The sequence below is a fragment of the Meles meles genome, chromosome 4 (assembly GCF_922984935.1).
Source record: "Meles meles chromosome 4, mMelMel3.1 paternal haplotype, whole genome shotgun sequence".
Classification (NCBI taxonomy): Eukaryota; Metazoa; Chordata; class Mammalia; order Carnivora; family Mustelidae; genus Meles; species Meles meles.
The window spans coordinates 61,633,903-61,649,216 of record NC_060069.1 but is presented as its reverse complement, the minus strand read 5'-3'; the positions used below and the strand labels follow the sequence as shown (position 1 = coordinate 61,649,216).

The following is a 15,314-nucleotide window of genomic DNA, read 5'->3' as shown; positions in this document are numbered from 1 at the left end:
AGTAAGGAGAGAAAGACATTTATTACTCATCTGCATTTTTTTAGAAACAGCTTTATTAAAATATAAATATATTATAAATATAAAATTCATCCATTTAAAGTGTACAATTCAATGGGCTTGGGCATATTTTATTATAAATTTTTAAATATTGTGGTCATATATAACCTAAAATGTCATTTTATTAAGATCAGTGGTATTATGTTCACAAAGTTGTGCAACCATCACTATTTTCCCACTTGTTCATCACCCCAAGCAGAAACTCTGTAGCCATTAAGCAATAATGCCCCGTTTCCTCCTTCCCCCACTCCTGAGAACCTCTAATCTTTACTTTGTCTCTATGAATGTGCCTGTTCTAGATAGTTAATAAGTAAAATCGTACTATTCGTCTCTTTGTGTCTGCTTTATTTCACTTAGCATAATGTGTATAAAGGACATTTGCACAGACATTTCACTTAGCATAATGCGTGTAATGCATATAAATGTTGCAGCATATGTCAGAATTTCATTCCTCTTCATGGCTGAATAATAATCCATTGTACGTGTAGAGTACATTTGGTTTATCCATGTCTGCTGATGGACATTGGGCTGTTTCCCCCTTTTGGCTACTGTGAATAAAGCTCTTATGAACAATGACAAAGAATTTGTTCAAGTCCCTGCTTTCAAGTCTTTTGGACATATACCTAGGTGTAGAATTGCTGGATGATGATATGATATGGTCATTCTATGTTTAGCTTTTTGAGGAACTGTCCTGTTTCCCACAGTGAGTGAGTGCACCGGCACAAACCTACTAGCGAAGTATAAGGGGCCTAATTTCTCCAAATTCTCATGAACATTATTACTACTTCTAGGCATAGTATGGGTATGAAATGGCCACTTATTGTAACTCAGCTGTAATCATGATTTATGCTTTATGCAAGAGTGTATATGGGAGACAATGTAGTACAATAATTAAAATATGGTAACTTAAAAAGCATGACGGACTTCCATTTCTGGTCAAGATGGAGTAATAGGAACCAAATTTATCTCCTGCCCAAAACAACCAGAAAACTTACAAAATACATGAGAAACAATTCAAGACAGTAGACACCAGGCAATAAAAGACAGAGGTTCCTGAAAAAATGGGAACCAACCACCAGTGTGCCCCTTCTAACTACCCAAGCTTACTATCTGGGGGAAAAAAGTTCAGGTCTTGGCATAGGAAAGAGGAATCTCTCTAGGCAGAGATCAATGAATTTCTTGAAGAGACAAAAGCTGAGAATCTACAGAGACCTAGGCAGCTGGAATAATTAGGACACATTACTGGAAAAGAGAGTGTTATACAAACAGAGATGTCAGTAGTAATCAGAAGTAAATTTATAGCACTAAATATCCATATTATAGAAAAGCAGAAAGGTCTAAATCAGTGACCTCAACTTCCACATCAAGCAAATAGAAAAAAAGAGCAAATTAGATTGACACTGAAAGCATGATACATAAAAGAACAAATAAATAATTTACAGAACTCATCAACAGTAATAACTCCTGATCTTTGAGGGAAACTGTTGCTTTTTCTTTTCTTTGAAATAGAGGTGACACAGAGGGATGCTATTAAAACAATGCAAAGGTGAGCCAGAGACTGTAAGACAGCATTTGTAAATACCTGATAAACTTGTATCCAGAATACAAGAAGAACTCCCAACACTCAATAGAAGAAAACAATAAATTAAAAGATCTGATCTTTGAAGTATCTACTTCACCAAGTAAGATCTATATACGGTAAAAGGCAGATAACAGGATGCTCAACATCGGTGGTCATTAGGAAATGCAAATTAAACCACAATGGGATACCAATACCCACTTATTAGAGTGGCTCAAATTAATGACACTGACCGCTTATCAAGTGCTGGCAAGGATATGGAGGGACTAGAATATCCACTGCTGGTGAAAATGTAGGCTTTGGAAAAACAGTTCAGTAGTTTATTAACAAGTTAAACATATATTTCCCATATAATCTAGGTATTCTATTCTTAGACATTTGCAGAGGACAAATGAAAGCACAAGTCTACATGAAGACTTGTACATGAACACTGACAGCAGTTTTATTTATAATAGCCCCCCAAACTGGAAACAACCCAAATTTGCTTCAACAGGTGAATGGATAAACAAACTGGTGTATTCACACAACAAAATACTATTTATCAATTAAAGCGAATGCAAAACAATTTTTCAGAGTGAAAGAAGCCAGACCAAAAAAAAGGATGATTCCATTCACATGATGTAAACTAATTCCTGGTGTGGAAAGACCAGGTAGTTGTCTAGGGAAGAAGGGGAGAGATCACGAAGGGGCAGGAGAAACTTCTGAAGCTAACAGGTGTATTCATCGTCTGGAGTGTGGTGACAGTTTCCATGATATATACATGTCAAAATGTATCAACCTGTACAATTTAAGTATGTATAGCCCATTTTATGACAATTACACCTCAACAAAGCTGTTTAAAAAAAACAAAAAGCATGGCAAGAAAGAATATCCTGGGTAAAAAGCTTATTTACTAATAAAATGACTTCAATACCACTGACCTCATCAAGTTGCAGTCAGGACTAAATGGGATCCTGTATACAAAGAGCATCTCTAACACAAAGGTGGTTTATGTTATATAGTCGCTAGTAACAGTACCAAACCCTTAATTTATTTCAAATTTGCATTACTCCTAGCAGTCAGAAATTTTTGGATAGAAGAGCCAGTGGCCTAGAGGACTAGAAACAAAGGTGGAAGTAAAACAGGTAAGCAAAAACTGATGTGTAAACACCTATTACTGTGATAAGCTTTAATGAAGCTGAACTGTTTAATATGATGGTTGCACACTTATGTTACCCAGACACTGCACAGTGGTCACTTCGTACCTTATTTGGCTTGTTTAGTCACACTATACAGAAAAAAGACAAAAAGCCAGAATGTCAGAAGCTGTTTCAGTTTTAAAGGTGATGCTGTGCCACTGGCTATGTGCAAAAAGGATGTTACCAATAATGTGAAAATAACCAGTTAAATTTCATCAGCCTTGTTATCAAAACTCTTTCCAACTATAACAAAGTCTTTAAAGCAGCAGTGAACTCAGGCAGTCCTACTGCTCTAACTTAGCTGACTCCAGAGTGGCACAGGGGTTCAAGCCCTTCCACATGCAGCCAAAATTCCGCAGTGAATTGTTTATTCCCCCAAACTTAACTACTAACAGCTTATTGACTGGAAGCCTTACTATGAACAGAAACAGTCAATTAACACATATTTTGTATGTTATATGAATTTTATACTGTACCCATATAATAAAGCTACAGAAAATAATAAAAAAAGAAAATAAATTTACAGTATTGCAGTTGTATTTACTGGAAAAAATTAAGCCACATATGTAAGTGGACCTGCACAGTTCTAACCTGTGTTGTTCAAGGGTCAACTGTAGTTATTAGGCATCTTGTTCTAGTTTAATAATGATCATCAGGAAAACTCCCTGAGAACAGCATGAAGAGAGAGCAGGTACTAAAATCCAGCTGTCCCTACTCATCAGGTTATATACCCCGGTGCATGCATGGTTCTATACCAAGGAACACATTATTGGGAGATGGGCTGAATTACTGTATTTAAGTATCAAATTATCTTTTAAAAGAGAAACCCATTTAAAGCACCAAAGTTCCAACAATGCTGGGCAAGCCTATTTTTTAATTTCAGGTACATAGGAGGACTGACTGAGAAACATGAGTCCAAAATGAGAACCACCACCACCACCTAAATTCGTATGAGTTTGTAAAGTTTATATAGTATTTCCATATATACGTTATTTAGTTCTATCCTCATAACAAATAGGCGTAATTATTATCCTTCATTTATAGATAGAGAAAGCGAGGCTCAGAGGTTAAATGACTTGCTCTGTCTAAAAGGTTGTTAAGTGGGATGGAATTGCTATTCAAACTTAAACCTCCTGATTCAGAGATCTACGTTCTTACCATTAGATAATACCAACCTAATTGCACTAGGCTGCCAATGATTTTTTAATGGTACATTTCACAGAAAATGTTTGATGAGCCCCTGACAATTAACAATCTGAAAGTCATGGAACATCAACTCCTCAAAGGACTAGTAACAAGATTGATATTTGATATTTCAAGATTTTATATGAATTATAGCTTTTAAAAATTTAATTAGAAAAACAGAAGAAAGCCCCAGTTCTCATGTAAATTGTGAAGATTTACCTGAATGAAAGGGAAACTGTTGCTTGGCTTCACCAGTATGTGCATCCCAGATAATTGTAGTCTGAGATTGAAAAGAAAAGAAAAATATATTAAGAGGTTAAAAGAAGCTCATAATAGGTGCATAAATTAGATGCCTAACTATGCTAAAGCAATAGGAAATGTCAGGGTGAATTTAACTTTAAACATTTACTCTATCCCCAAAAGTACAAAGAGGGTATATTCCATTCTTGGGAAAATGACTATTAAGTAGTTGCTTTTTCCCCCTGGTGATTTTTCATCAGTCAACTTCCTTCAAGGAACTATTATTAGTTGTCTACGAAACACCAGACATATTACACTGCTTAAGAAAATCAACTGCGAGGTGCGTGGGTGGCTCAGTGGGTTAAGCTTCTGCCTTTGGCTCAGGTCATGATCTCAGGGTCCTGGGGAGCCTGCTTCCCTCTCCCTCTCTGCCTGCCTCTGCCTACTTGTGATCTCTCTCTGTCAAATAAATAAAATCTTGGGAAAAAAAAAAAGAAGAAACTCAATTGCAAAAAAAAAAAGAAGAAACTCAATTGCAATCATGTATTTAATGCCATTTTTTTTAAAGCTCTTTAGCTATTAGGAGGCAAATTCTTGAATAAAGTCATCAACCAATTTTCAATACTAAGATTTTTAAAGCTCATATTTACATACACGGGCAGTTTGAATTTTCACAATATTTAAAACAACGTCTTGTACATTATATCCAAGTATGACCCATAAATCTCATGGATATATTCACAATTCCTTTAAACACCCTCCCACCACTAGTTTTGTAATTTTCGGGATGTAAAGTATTATACAGTGACAGTGGTTATTAATAGGACTTTTCCCTCCTATTCCTGGCCTCCTCTATTTTTCTTCTTCTCTGATTTCATTTTTGACAATTCACTCAGTTAACAAGCACACAAGCATACACTTTCCTGGATTAAAACTGTCTTATACCTGTATTCATTTTGGGAGGTAAGGCAGAAAATGAAAAAGCAAGAAGGCCTTATTTTCAACCTACCCCTATTTCCAGGCCTAGTTAGGTAGGAAAAGCTGCAATGACCCTGCATTTTTCACATTTTCAATTAAGCAGCAGGAGTTCGGCTAACTGACTAGCTCTAAGATTTCTCAAGAAATCACTCCAGAGCCATTTTCATGGCTGAGATAAACTAGAAACTAGGGAAAGGAAGCAGAGTATGGGAGGTATGACATCCATTATTTGAGCAAAGATGAGTGGTCACAAAGATAAAAGATAAATGGTATTATGATGAGTAAACTGAGGAAGAAGCTGAAAGAAAATCTAAGAGTATTTCTATTATCACCATGAATTCATACCTGAATTTCCTATATACGAATGTTTTCTTGCTTATAAGAGCCACAGAAGAAAACATTACTTTCAGTTATACTCTAACACACTAACCTTTATAAAACTTAGTTTAACATTCTTTTACCTTGTCTACTCCAGCACTTAGGATGAAATTTCCTTTCTTATTCCACTTCAATGCGAATATAGGGCCTTTATGCTGCCCCAAGGTGCTAGCAAGGTTACCTAATATTCAAAAAGAAAAACATTAAAAATTCTTCAAGCTTTATAACTTAGATCAACTAAAACATATAAAAAGAAAAATGCTTTACTTACCATCTTTAGTCCATATTCTGGCAAATCCATCATATGAACCAGTTGCTAGAAGTGTACCTTCACTCTGTCAGAGAAACACACTTCCTTCAATTATATAATCCAGAAAGGGCATTTCATTGTTATTTGACTATTTCATGTTTAAACCCTAGGAAGAGTAGATCTTGATATTCTCTGCTTCAAAATTGGGGGATGGTACCAAAGGCCTACAAAACACCCTTCCCTGCTATGAAGCTAAAATTTAATCAGCATCTAGTCAGTGTGGGAGCCTTATATCCAAGTCTCAAAAATGGTAGGAACTACTTTGGAGCAGGACTACCACCACCCTTACACACATGCAAAGGTCTATGGTACTCTCACAGAGGCACATGACTCAAGATGGGAGTAGGGGGGTCAACTAGGAAGGACACCCAAATCATAGTCTTATAATGACTGAAAAGAATAAAAGCAAAACTGGCTAAAACATTTTGTTATGATTAGACAATTTTATATGGTCCTCCCTTTAAATCTTTTACTGTCTCAATGAGGCTTGTGTGTGAGCCAAGTAATACTGCCGTTTCAGATGATCAGATATTTAAATATCATTGAATGTTTCTTTCGTTGGTTAATTCTTTCTCAATATGAAATCCTTACCAATTAAAAAAAAAGCCAGAAAAGAGTGTAGGCTGACTTTATAGTTAATGAAGTGAGTACAATTGCCTGGAACTACTTTAGTGCTAGGAGAAATCCATACCAATTTCTCTAATCTTATATTCCCTTACTGTGCCTGGCCTGGATGAATGGTACAACAGAAGGACAGATCTATGGAAGTGCAAGTTACGGAGTGTGTTAAAGAGACTATTGCTGGGATTAGTAAACACTACTGAAGACACAGAAAGAAATCCCGCCTTAGTGCTTTTTGTGATGCTTTTTGGAAAGGGAATTGAAAACAAGACTGCCCCCCTTTCAGACCTCTCAAGCCATTTAGCTGTGCAGGTAAATGAAAAACAGATGCTGGTACAAGGGGTTATAGACTCAGTTCTGACAGAATTTGGTTCTATCTGAGGAAGAAACAGCCACGCTGAAACCAACAGCAAAAGCTAATTTCCAGACTCGGCACAATGGGAAGATTCCTTTAAACTACTGGACCCCAAATGTCTTACTTCATGGACCACCACAGTAGGAAAAGAATACTCTAAAGATCAGATATCTCGTAGGCTCCTGCTTTGGTCACGGAAAAGAATCATTAATCAAGGATAATGTTTTCCCCTTTTAGTGGAAGATTCAAGTTCACAGTGAATAATGTATGTTTGATAAGTCCACACTTCTAAAAACTGTAATTTGTAGTTGAGAATCACCACGCTCAACAAACAAACGTTTGTTAAACATCCTTTTCAGTGTAACCTGTAAATCTCATTAAGTTAACATATGGTCTCTCAACCAAACAGCATATCAAGGTGATACGGCCTTTGACTTAAGATATAATAAGGCCCCATTAAGAAGATAATTCTTAGTCCTGACCCTACAACCAAACAATAAATATTGTGGGTGTGCTAAACCTCTTTCTCATTTTTGTAACTGTTGTCTTCGTTGGAGGGAAAGAGTGAATACACTGCTAGAAATTTTGTGAGGGAACACTAAAAATAAAAACAAAAACCCTACCTATTTGTTTTAGAAGAAATTTCATAGACACTGAGAAATTTAGCTAGATATACCATTTTTAAACACAGATCTCATTCACTGGAAAGAGACTTGGAAGATCCTCTGGAAAGCTGCACAGAAGTTATTGAACAGAGACCAGAGGAGGAAAGAGTGTTCACTTGCTGAGGAAAGAATGGTGAACCCCATGAAATGCTTGGGAACGCTGAAATTGTCTAAGATGCTTCTTATACTTCACAAAGAGCAGGTAAAAAACGGATAAAAAGTCACAAGGAAGGAAAAAGGCAACATGGAATAAAGGAAAAGATATAAGACCTTTAAAAATGCTAATTTTCCACAAATTAATCATGGGAATGGAAACAAACTAAGCTGCTTATCACATACTTGAAACTGAAAAGGTGAAGCTTTATAAAGAACCAGGAGCTCAAACCTGGTAAGTCAGAGCAGTTAAGTTATCTCTGGAAGATGTGGAACGACATAGAGAATGATAAAAGTGTGAGATTCCTATGGCTAGAACAGAGCTTGGAAGTAACCTAGACTAATGGTCCCTAAAAGGCAGTCAGCAGTGAAGTTCTCATCAGTCCATACAAAATAAGAAAAAACAGTAACATGCTTTTTTATTATGGAGATTTCTCTTACCCACCCCAGCAAAGGACTTAGTATGTGCCTTTCATCTATTACCTCATTTATGCAGGTATCATTATAACACTTGTATTTTACATGGGAGAAGACAAAGCAGAGAGTGGGCAACCACCAGATGGACAAAGGTTCAACTGCTGGAGGGCCAGTCTTTGTTTTTAACACCACATTCGAGAATGGCCAGTCCTAGTTCATTGTTCTTATTAGTGAAACTCAAAAGCAGCTCAACAAATGGACAAACCCTGCTATCCGTCGGAGGTTCAGAGAAGTGATGTAGATGAGGAACTACATTCACCATGGATAATACAGTGATACTCACATTCCAATCTAGGGATGTCACATCCTTGTTGCTTGGGACATCTTGCCCTCCTTCTCGTATACAATGTCTTAGTACTAACTGCGTGGAGCCACTAGTGCTGTTTTCACTAAGATTCCATATTCTTGCTGTTGAGTCTCCAGACCTATAAAGTATACAACATATTTTAAATCCTCATATTCTCAAGTACCCAGAATCAAAGTGACATATTTACACACTATTATTAATAAGGCAAATAAAAACTAGACTCTCAGGGATCTCCATTTCCAGTATTTTCCTTAGTCTCCATTATGGGGGCCCTAGGCACTCCTGAAGAAGTAAGTTTACTTAAATCTTTTAAGATTATGGGGGTACCTGGATGGCGTAGTTAAGCAACCAACTCTTGGTTTCGGCTCAGGTCACCATCTCATGGGTCATGAGATCAAGCCCTGTGTCAGATCTATGCTCAGCACTGCATCTGTGTGAGATTTTCCCCTCTCTCTCAGCCCCTCCCCCTCCCACTTGTGCTCGCTCTGTCTCTAAAATAAATATATCTTAAAAAAATAACTTCTAATGGGGCGCCTGGGTAGCTCAGTGGGTTAAAGCCTCTGCCTTTGGCTCAGGTCATGATCCCAGGGTACTGGGATCGAGCCCCACATCAGGCTCTCTGCTCTGCAGGGAGCCTGTTTCCTCCTCTCTGGGCCTTCCTCTCTGCCTACTTGTGATCTCTGCCCGTCAAATACTCTCTGCTCAGCGGGGAGCCTGCTCCCTCCTCTCTCTCTGCCTGCTTGTGATCTCTGTCTGTCAAATAAATAAATAAATAAATAATCTTAAAAAAAAAACTTCTAAGATTGTGTTATGAAGAATAAAGATCTACAGAGGCAAAAGGACCACAAAGCAGCAAAAACCTGAAAATGTAAGTAATGCTTTCATAAATAGTTCAGTATGATATTTTTATAAAAAATACATTCTAGTTTCACTTTGAGAAACATACCCCGATGCCAAGAGATCACTAACAGGGTTCCAGGCACAGATGAAAACTTCAGATTCATGGCCCCGTAACACAACTGCTTTATTAGGAGGGATTTCAACATCCCCATCCACTTCCATCATATCAGTATGATTATCTGTGTCATGAGAAACAAGTAGAAAATGCCAGTTAGGTAATATTACAACATCCTGGTGGGGGGGGGGGATAATTCTTTTTTTTTGGGGGGGGGGATAAGTCTTAATCAGCAAATACCTCCTTTATAATATATAGTGCAACTTTTTTTTTTTTTAAACTATGTCAGGTAATGGTGAAAATAACTGTACATGAGAAATAAATTCCCATCTTTAGTTTAGTATGACCCTACTATTTTTAAAAGATGTACCTGAGTATGTGTTTGGGTGGTGGGGAGGCAGTGAGAAAGACTGCAAAAAGGTTAGAGCCACACAAGGCTAAACTGATAAAATGATCTGAATCAAATATAATCCATGTCAACACCATTCTGAGTTTCTGCCAGTAGGGGTTGCTGATATCATTCATATAACATGAGAGTTGCCTTTGTATCTCCATGTCAGAGCTTTATTGTGTTAATGACTAGTATCACAAATTTTCCTTAGAAATCAAATGCAAACAATAAAATGTATCTAACAGTAGAAAATGGTTTCTAAAAATTTAAAGAAGAAAATAAAATCCATGCAAATAAGTCTAGTTTTTTTTTTTTTTGGAGCTTCAGGAATAAAAATCTGAATTGTGATACAAGTTAGGGAAACAAGTTGGCATAAATGAAACAGATGATGTTACTTCAGTCTGGAAGAGGAGACATCCATATAAAGAAAAATACTTTTTCTGCAAAGGCATTTTTAGAAATTCTTATTTCAGCTCACTTGCTATAGTATGTGCTCCGTTCTCCTCCCCATTTGCTGTGTTTTCTCCATTTTTTGCAGACCCCTGCTGGTTTGTGGCGGCTGTGGAGGTGGCGGCAGCTGCCGCTTGCTGCTGTGCGAGCTTATCCCTGTAAGCTTGCTGTCTTGTCTGTACTACATCAGGCATTACGGCGTCTATCAGGGACAGAGACTCTATTGGCCGACCATCAAACAAGGTACCATCCTGGATGTGGAAAATTTGGAGAAAAGAACCATGAAAGAGAACACATTTAGGATGAAGCAACTGCGAAGAGCTGTTTCAATTTTCCTCCCCCTCACCTAGGTAATACTGTGAAATATTGCACAGAGAAAGTTAAAATACTGAAAGTAGTAATAAAACGTAGGCCCAGGTTATAAAAAGTTTATTAATTAGATTCCACAATTCTGCCAGGGAAAAGCAATGACCAATATGAAAGAGTTCATACAATGGTAGGAGGCTTGGTGCCACATTAGAATAAATACCTCTTTACAGCTAAAAACTTTTAAAATAGCTTTGTTGGGCTCAAAAGTTTGTGATTTCATTCAAATACTGAAACAAGAAACAGACTTCAGGTATTCTGCCATACAATCATCTCATTTTACTAATGCTGAGACAGAAGCACAATCAGGTTTAAAGACTTGCAGAAGTCACACAGCCCCAGTCAATGGCAATGAGGATCTCCTAACTGACACTATTCCTAGTGTGACCTGAGGACCAAAAGCACTGCCATCACAGCTTGTAGCTTGTTGTAAATGGACAGTCAAACCTACAGAATGGAAATCTCTGAAGGGGTCAAGAACCCGTGTTTTAACAAGCTCTCTAGGGTAGTCGTATGCACACTAACACTTAAGAAGTACCATCGTAACTCTGAGACTGGTGCTCTTTAATTTTATGGAGTAGCTGTAATTTTCCAAAGCTCCTCTCATTGGCATTAGGAAGCTCACAATTAATAAAAAGTTCTCCAGCAGGCACAAGGAAACAGAACAACTCAGAAACAGAAACTGGGTAAATGAGTTACGAATATGCATTTGTAAGGCCTGATTCATGATAAGCTGGTGGACAACGTACAGTGGGGTGATGGGGTGCTCTGGTTTATAAAACCTGGCACATCTATCTGAGCTCCACGTGTTATAAATCCTGACCATATATGAAAATTTTTAGCTAGACTAGGGTTTGCAAACTTTTTCTGTGAAAGGCCAAACAGTAAATATCTTAGGCTTTGCAGAGCATAAGGTCTCTATCACAAGTATTCAACTCTGCCACTGTAGCACCCAAGTAGCCAAAACAATTCATGTAAGTGAATGAGCGTGGCTGTGTTCCAATGTAAAAAAAGGCAAGCAGGCAGGATTTGGCTCATGGGTCATAGTTGGCTGATACCTGAATTTATCTATACATGGATCTTATTAGATAGGCAAAAATATCAAGAGTTGGCTTTAATTATAAACTGCCTTCCAAAATCAGGTCTAACCAAATAACCTGAGGTTTTGTCATTTTTCAGACCATCAATTATGTTCTCAGTATTGTTGTATTTAAGAAACACAAAGCACAATGTTATTGTTTTATAGAAAATTATTTATTATTTACTTATAAAACCCTAAAAAGGGAAATAAACTAGAACTAATGGTTCTTACAGTTAGAAGCCAACAGGCCTTGCCCGTTCAACCTGATTGTGACATAAGAAACACCGCTCTTCAATTCTGTTAACCTAGCGAAGCTGACGTCAGATAATGAATGAAAAAATAAGAGAGCAGATTTAAGGACAAATTTAAGAGTTTGTATTGAAATAAATTTTCCTTACCTCATTAATACTAACTTCTGCCTCTACATACTGTAGACCTTTCTGGATGATAGAAATCAATGCAGCAGGTGGGACAAGGGCACCATTTATGTTAGACTGACTGATATGGCTTTCTATACCAAAGGTAAACGCTGAATGAGAAAATCCTGAAAGCAAAGAAAAGGTATAAGAATTTATTTTCCTAGTGACAACATGTTACAGGACACAAATGAAAGACCTCTGTAATCTTTCAAAATCACAATCCATCTAAAATCCCAGACTGTTAACTAGGGTCAAATACGTTAAAAAAAAGAAAGACATACCCAAATCCAAGCATATTAACTTTTACATATTTTCCTTTTCACTTTAATTACACAACATATGATATAAAGTCTCTAGCACATATAAAATTTAGCCACGGCACATCATTTTCCTCAAAGAATAACATCAAACTTTAAAGCTGGGGGTTTGGAAATCATGTGAGTCCACTGCTTCACTGAAGATAATTTAGGCCAAGATAAATTAAGGTGACATTTATTATTCTGTACTGTATTTGAATTTCTATATAAAAATTATCAAACACAGTATAAATCCATATTTTGCAGAATTTTTAAACTTAGGAAATAAAAAGCAAACTAAAGTTAATTTATAAAACATAAAAGTAATTTTTATGCTTAAATCTCACTGTATGTATGAGTTAAATGCAAAAAAAATTACTAATTTTTTGCCACTTAGTAATAAACCATCTAAATGAAAGCTTTAGGAAATAAAAGTTAGCAAGTAATTACTGAGTTTCTATTAGCAATTCTTTATTTTAATTTGAAATATTTAAACCCAAAACACATAATAAAAATCTCTTTATGTCAGTCTTACTTTTTTTTTTTTTCTCATTTTATTTATTTTTTCAGCGTAACAGTATTCATTCTTTTTGCACAACACCCAGTGCTCCATGCAAAACGTGCCCTCTCCATTACCCACCACCTGTTCCCCCAACCTCCCACCCCTGACCCTTCAAAACCCTCAGGTTGCCCCAACCTCCCACCCCTGACCCTTCAAAATCAGTCTTACTTTTTATGAAAGTTAAGTTCAAACTCAAAGGTAAAATTCTAGTAAAATGATCGATCCATGTGTATTCTCTTTACTAAAACATCCATCAGAGCTTATCATTACACAGTAACCATCGTTAATGTATTTTAAACAATTCAATCACATTATACATATAATATGGAATGTTAAGAAACTTCCATACTAAGTAAACTGAATGAATATGGGCTTGTGACTTAAATGGATTTAATCCATGTAATAACTATTACCTAGCCTTTTTAGTGCTAACTCTCTTTCTTGCTGCATTTTGTGCTCCCAGTTTTAGGCTTCTTGTGGCATTTATGAACAGTCTAGAATAAAATATTATGGACTCACACAAAGCATGTGGCTAGGAAAGATTTTAACTAGTCAGTAGACAAAGTACACCTAAGTTGGTTTTCCTCATGGCTCCTTCCCCCTTGGAAACACCTGGCCATTCTACTCCTGCAACCCATAGTGAGAAGTGAAAGGACGTTACTTTTAAGACTTAGATTTTAACTCGTGATTTTGTCTATAGGCACGATAATTATTAAACATATTTATGGTTTTCAGCCCACAGAGATGGCCAAAAGACATAGCAATGAAACTAAGAAATATACCAACGAAAAGGAGCATGATTCTGCATCACTGTCCCAATCAGGAAACCCATAACTACTTGAATTTGAGTAGATTCCAGATTGCCAGGGTAGAAGGCTAAGACTAAAGGCTGGGAAGGATGTGGAGAGATGGTAAAAGATAAAGCAGTGAAATCCATAAGCAGTGAGGCTGCAGAGTCCCATTTTCAATTATATGCCCTTCCCTAAATAAATTCCACAAACAATCATAAATGGGAAAAAAAGCTAAACAGCGAAGTGGCTCAGAGATTTACAAAGACTTCAAGATAGACAGTACCATTTACGGAGGGTCTCCACCATGCACACATACATAGTTTTATTATTTTATAATCTGAGCTAACAGATGGGAAAACTGCCACTAATAGGATAAGGATTTATATTTTAAGTTTTTGTTTAAATTCCAGTTAGTTAACATACAGTGTAATATTAGTTTCAGGTGTACAGTTTAGTGATTCAACATCATACAGCACTTAGTGCTCGTAACAAATTCCCTCCTTAACCCCCATAACCAGTTTAATCCAGCCTCCCACCTACCCCCCACCCCTGCCTCCAGTAATCCTCAGTTTGTTCTCTACAGGCAAGAGTCTGTTCTTGGTTTGTCTCTTTCCCCCTATGTTCATCTGTTTTGTTTCTTCAATTTCACATGTGAGTGAAATCATATGGTATTTGTCTTTCACTGACTTATTTCTCTCCATCCACGGTATTGCAAATGGCAAGATTTCTTTTTTTAAGGCTGAGTAATATTCCTTTGTGTATATACACCACATTATCTTTAAGAGGATGAGGATTTAAATTCATTTAGAGACCATGGAGGTAACCACTACATTTCGTTTCTCCTACTAAACAGTTACGTTGATATACGGTCAAGGATAAAGCAAAGACGGAGTGAGCTCCTATTTACTAACAGAAAACAAAGGAGTACATCATTGTTCTATTTCAACTCAGGCTGTTAGGAAGTGCTGTCAATAGTGCAAGAAACATTAAGACATCTTATTAGCAATGCTTTTCAGGTGTTTTGATTTTCATAAACCTTACAAATTTTAGCAAAGTCCAGGACTTCTGAACCCTCTAATTCATGAATATAATTTAAATAATCAAAATTCATCACATTTAGAACCTGCTTAGATAAGAGTTCAAGCTTATGTTCAAGAAGATCCTAAGAGTAGCGGGTGGAACAACATCGATTTTGGGCTGGCATGTTGTGTATCCTGAATTTTTCTATCAGCCCAGGAGAGAAGCTGCCCCAGGTGCTTATATCCATCTCCAGTTATCACACATGTGCTTACAATGCTCTCAAATAGTAAGAAAACAACACTGAAAGGGTTATTAGCATTGTTTGGACACTTCACATTTAATGTCTACTCTGAAAAAGGTCCACAATTAAAAACACTCTGTCTCAGTAAATGTTGAATTCAATTTTAATTTTTAAATTCATAATCCTAGCACTATATGGCAGCTTAAAATTATATTCAAAACTACTTTTCTTACTCCCCTCCCTAAAACCTCATTTTCCT

At 36.7% G+C, this 15,314-nt stretch overlaps 1 protein-coding gene across 10 annotated transcripts in view; it reads right to left on the bottom strand.

Annotated features, from left to right (window-relative positions):
- Positions 1-15,314, bottom strand: part of TBL1XR1 (TBL1X receptor 1) — a 172,654-nt gene that overhangs the window by 18,479 nt on the left and 138,861 nt on the right. For all 10 annotated transcript variants that reach the window (XM_046002231.1, XM_046002238.1, XM_046002234.1 and 7 more), the window contains 7 exons: positions 12,125-12,270; positions 10,308-10,530; positions 9,430-9,562; positions 8,460-8,601; positions 5,867-5,930; positions 5,679-5,776; positions 4,219-4,279 (listed from right to left, as the gene is read on the bottom strand). In XM_046002231.1, the coding sequence (XP_045858187.1) occupies positions 4,219-4,279; positions 5,679-5,776; positions 5,867-5,930; positions 8,460-8,601; positions 9,430-9,562; positions 10,308-10,473 (664 nt within the window). In that variant the 5' untranslated portion in view covers positions 10,474-10,530; positions 12,125-12,270. The remainder of the gene's footprint in view (positions 1-4,218; positions 4,280-5,678; positions 5,777-5,866; positions 5,931-8,459; positions 8,602-9,429; positions 9,563-10,307; positions 10,531-12,124; positions 12,271-15,314) is intronic.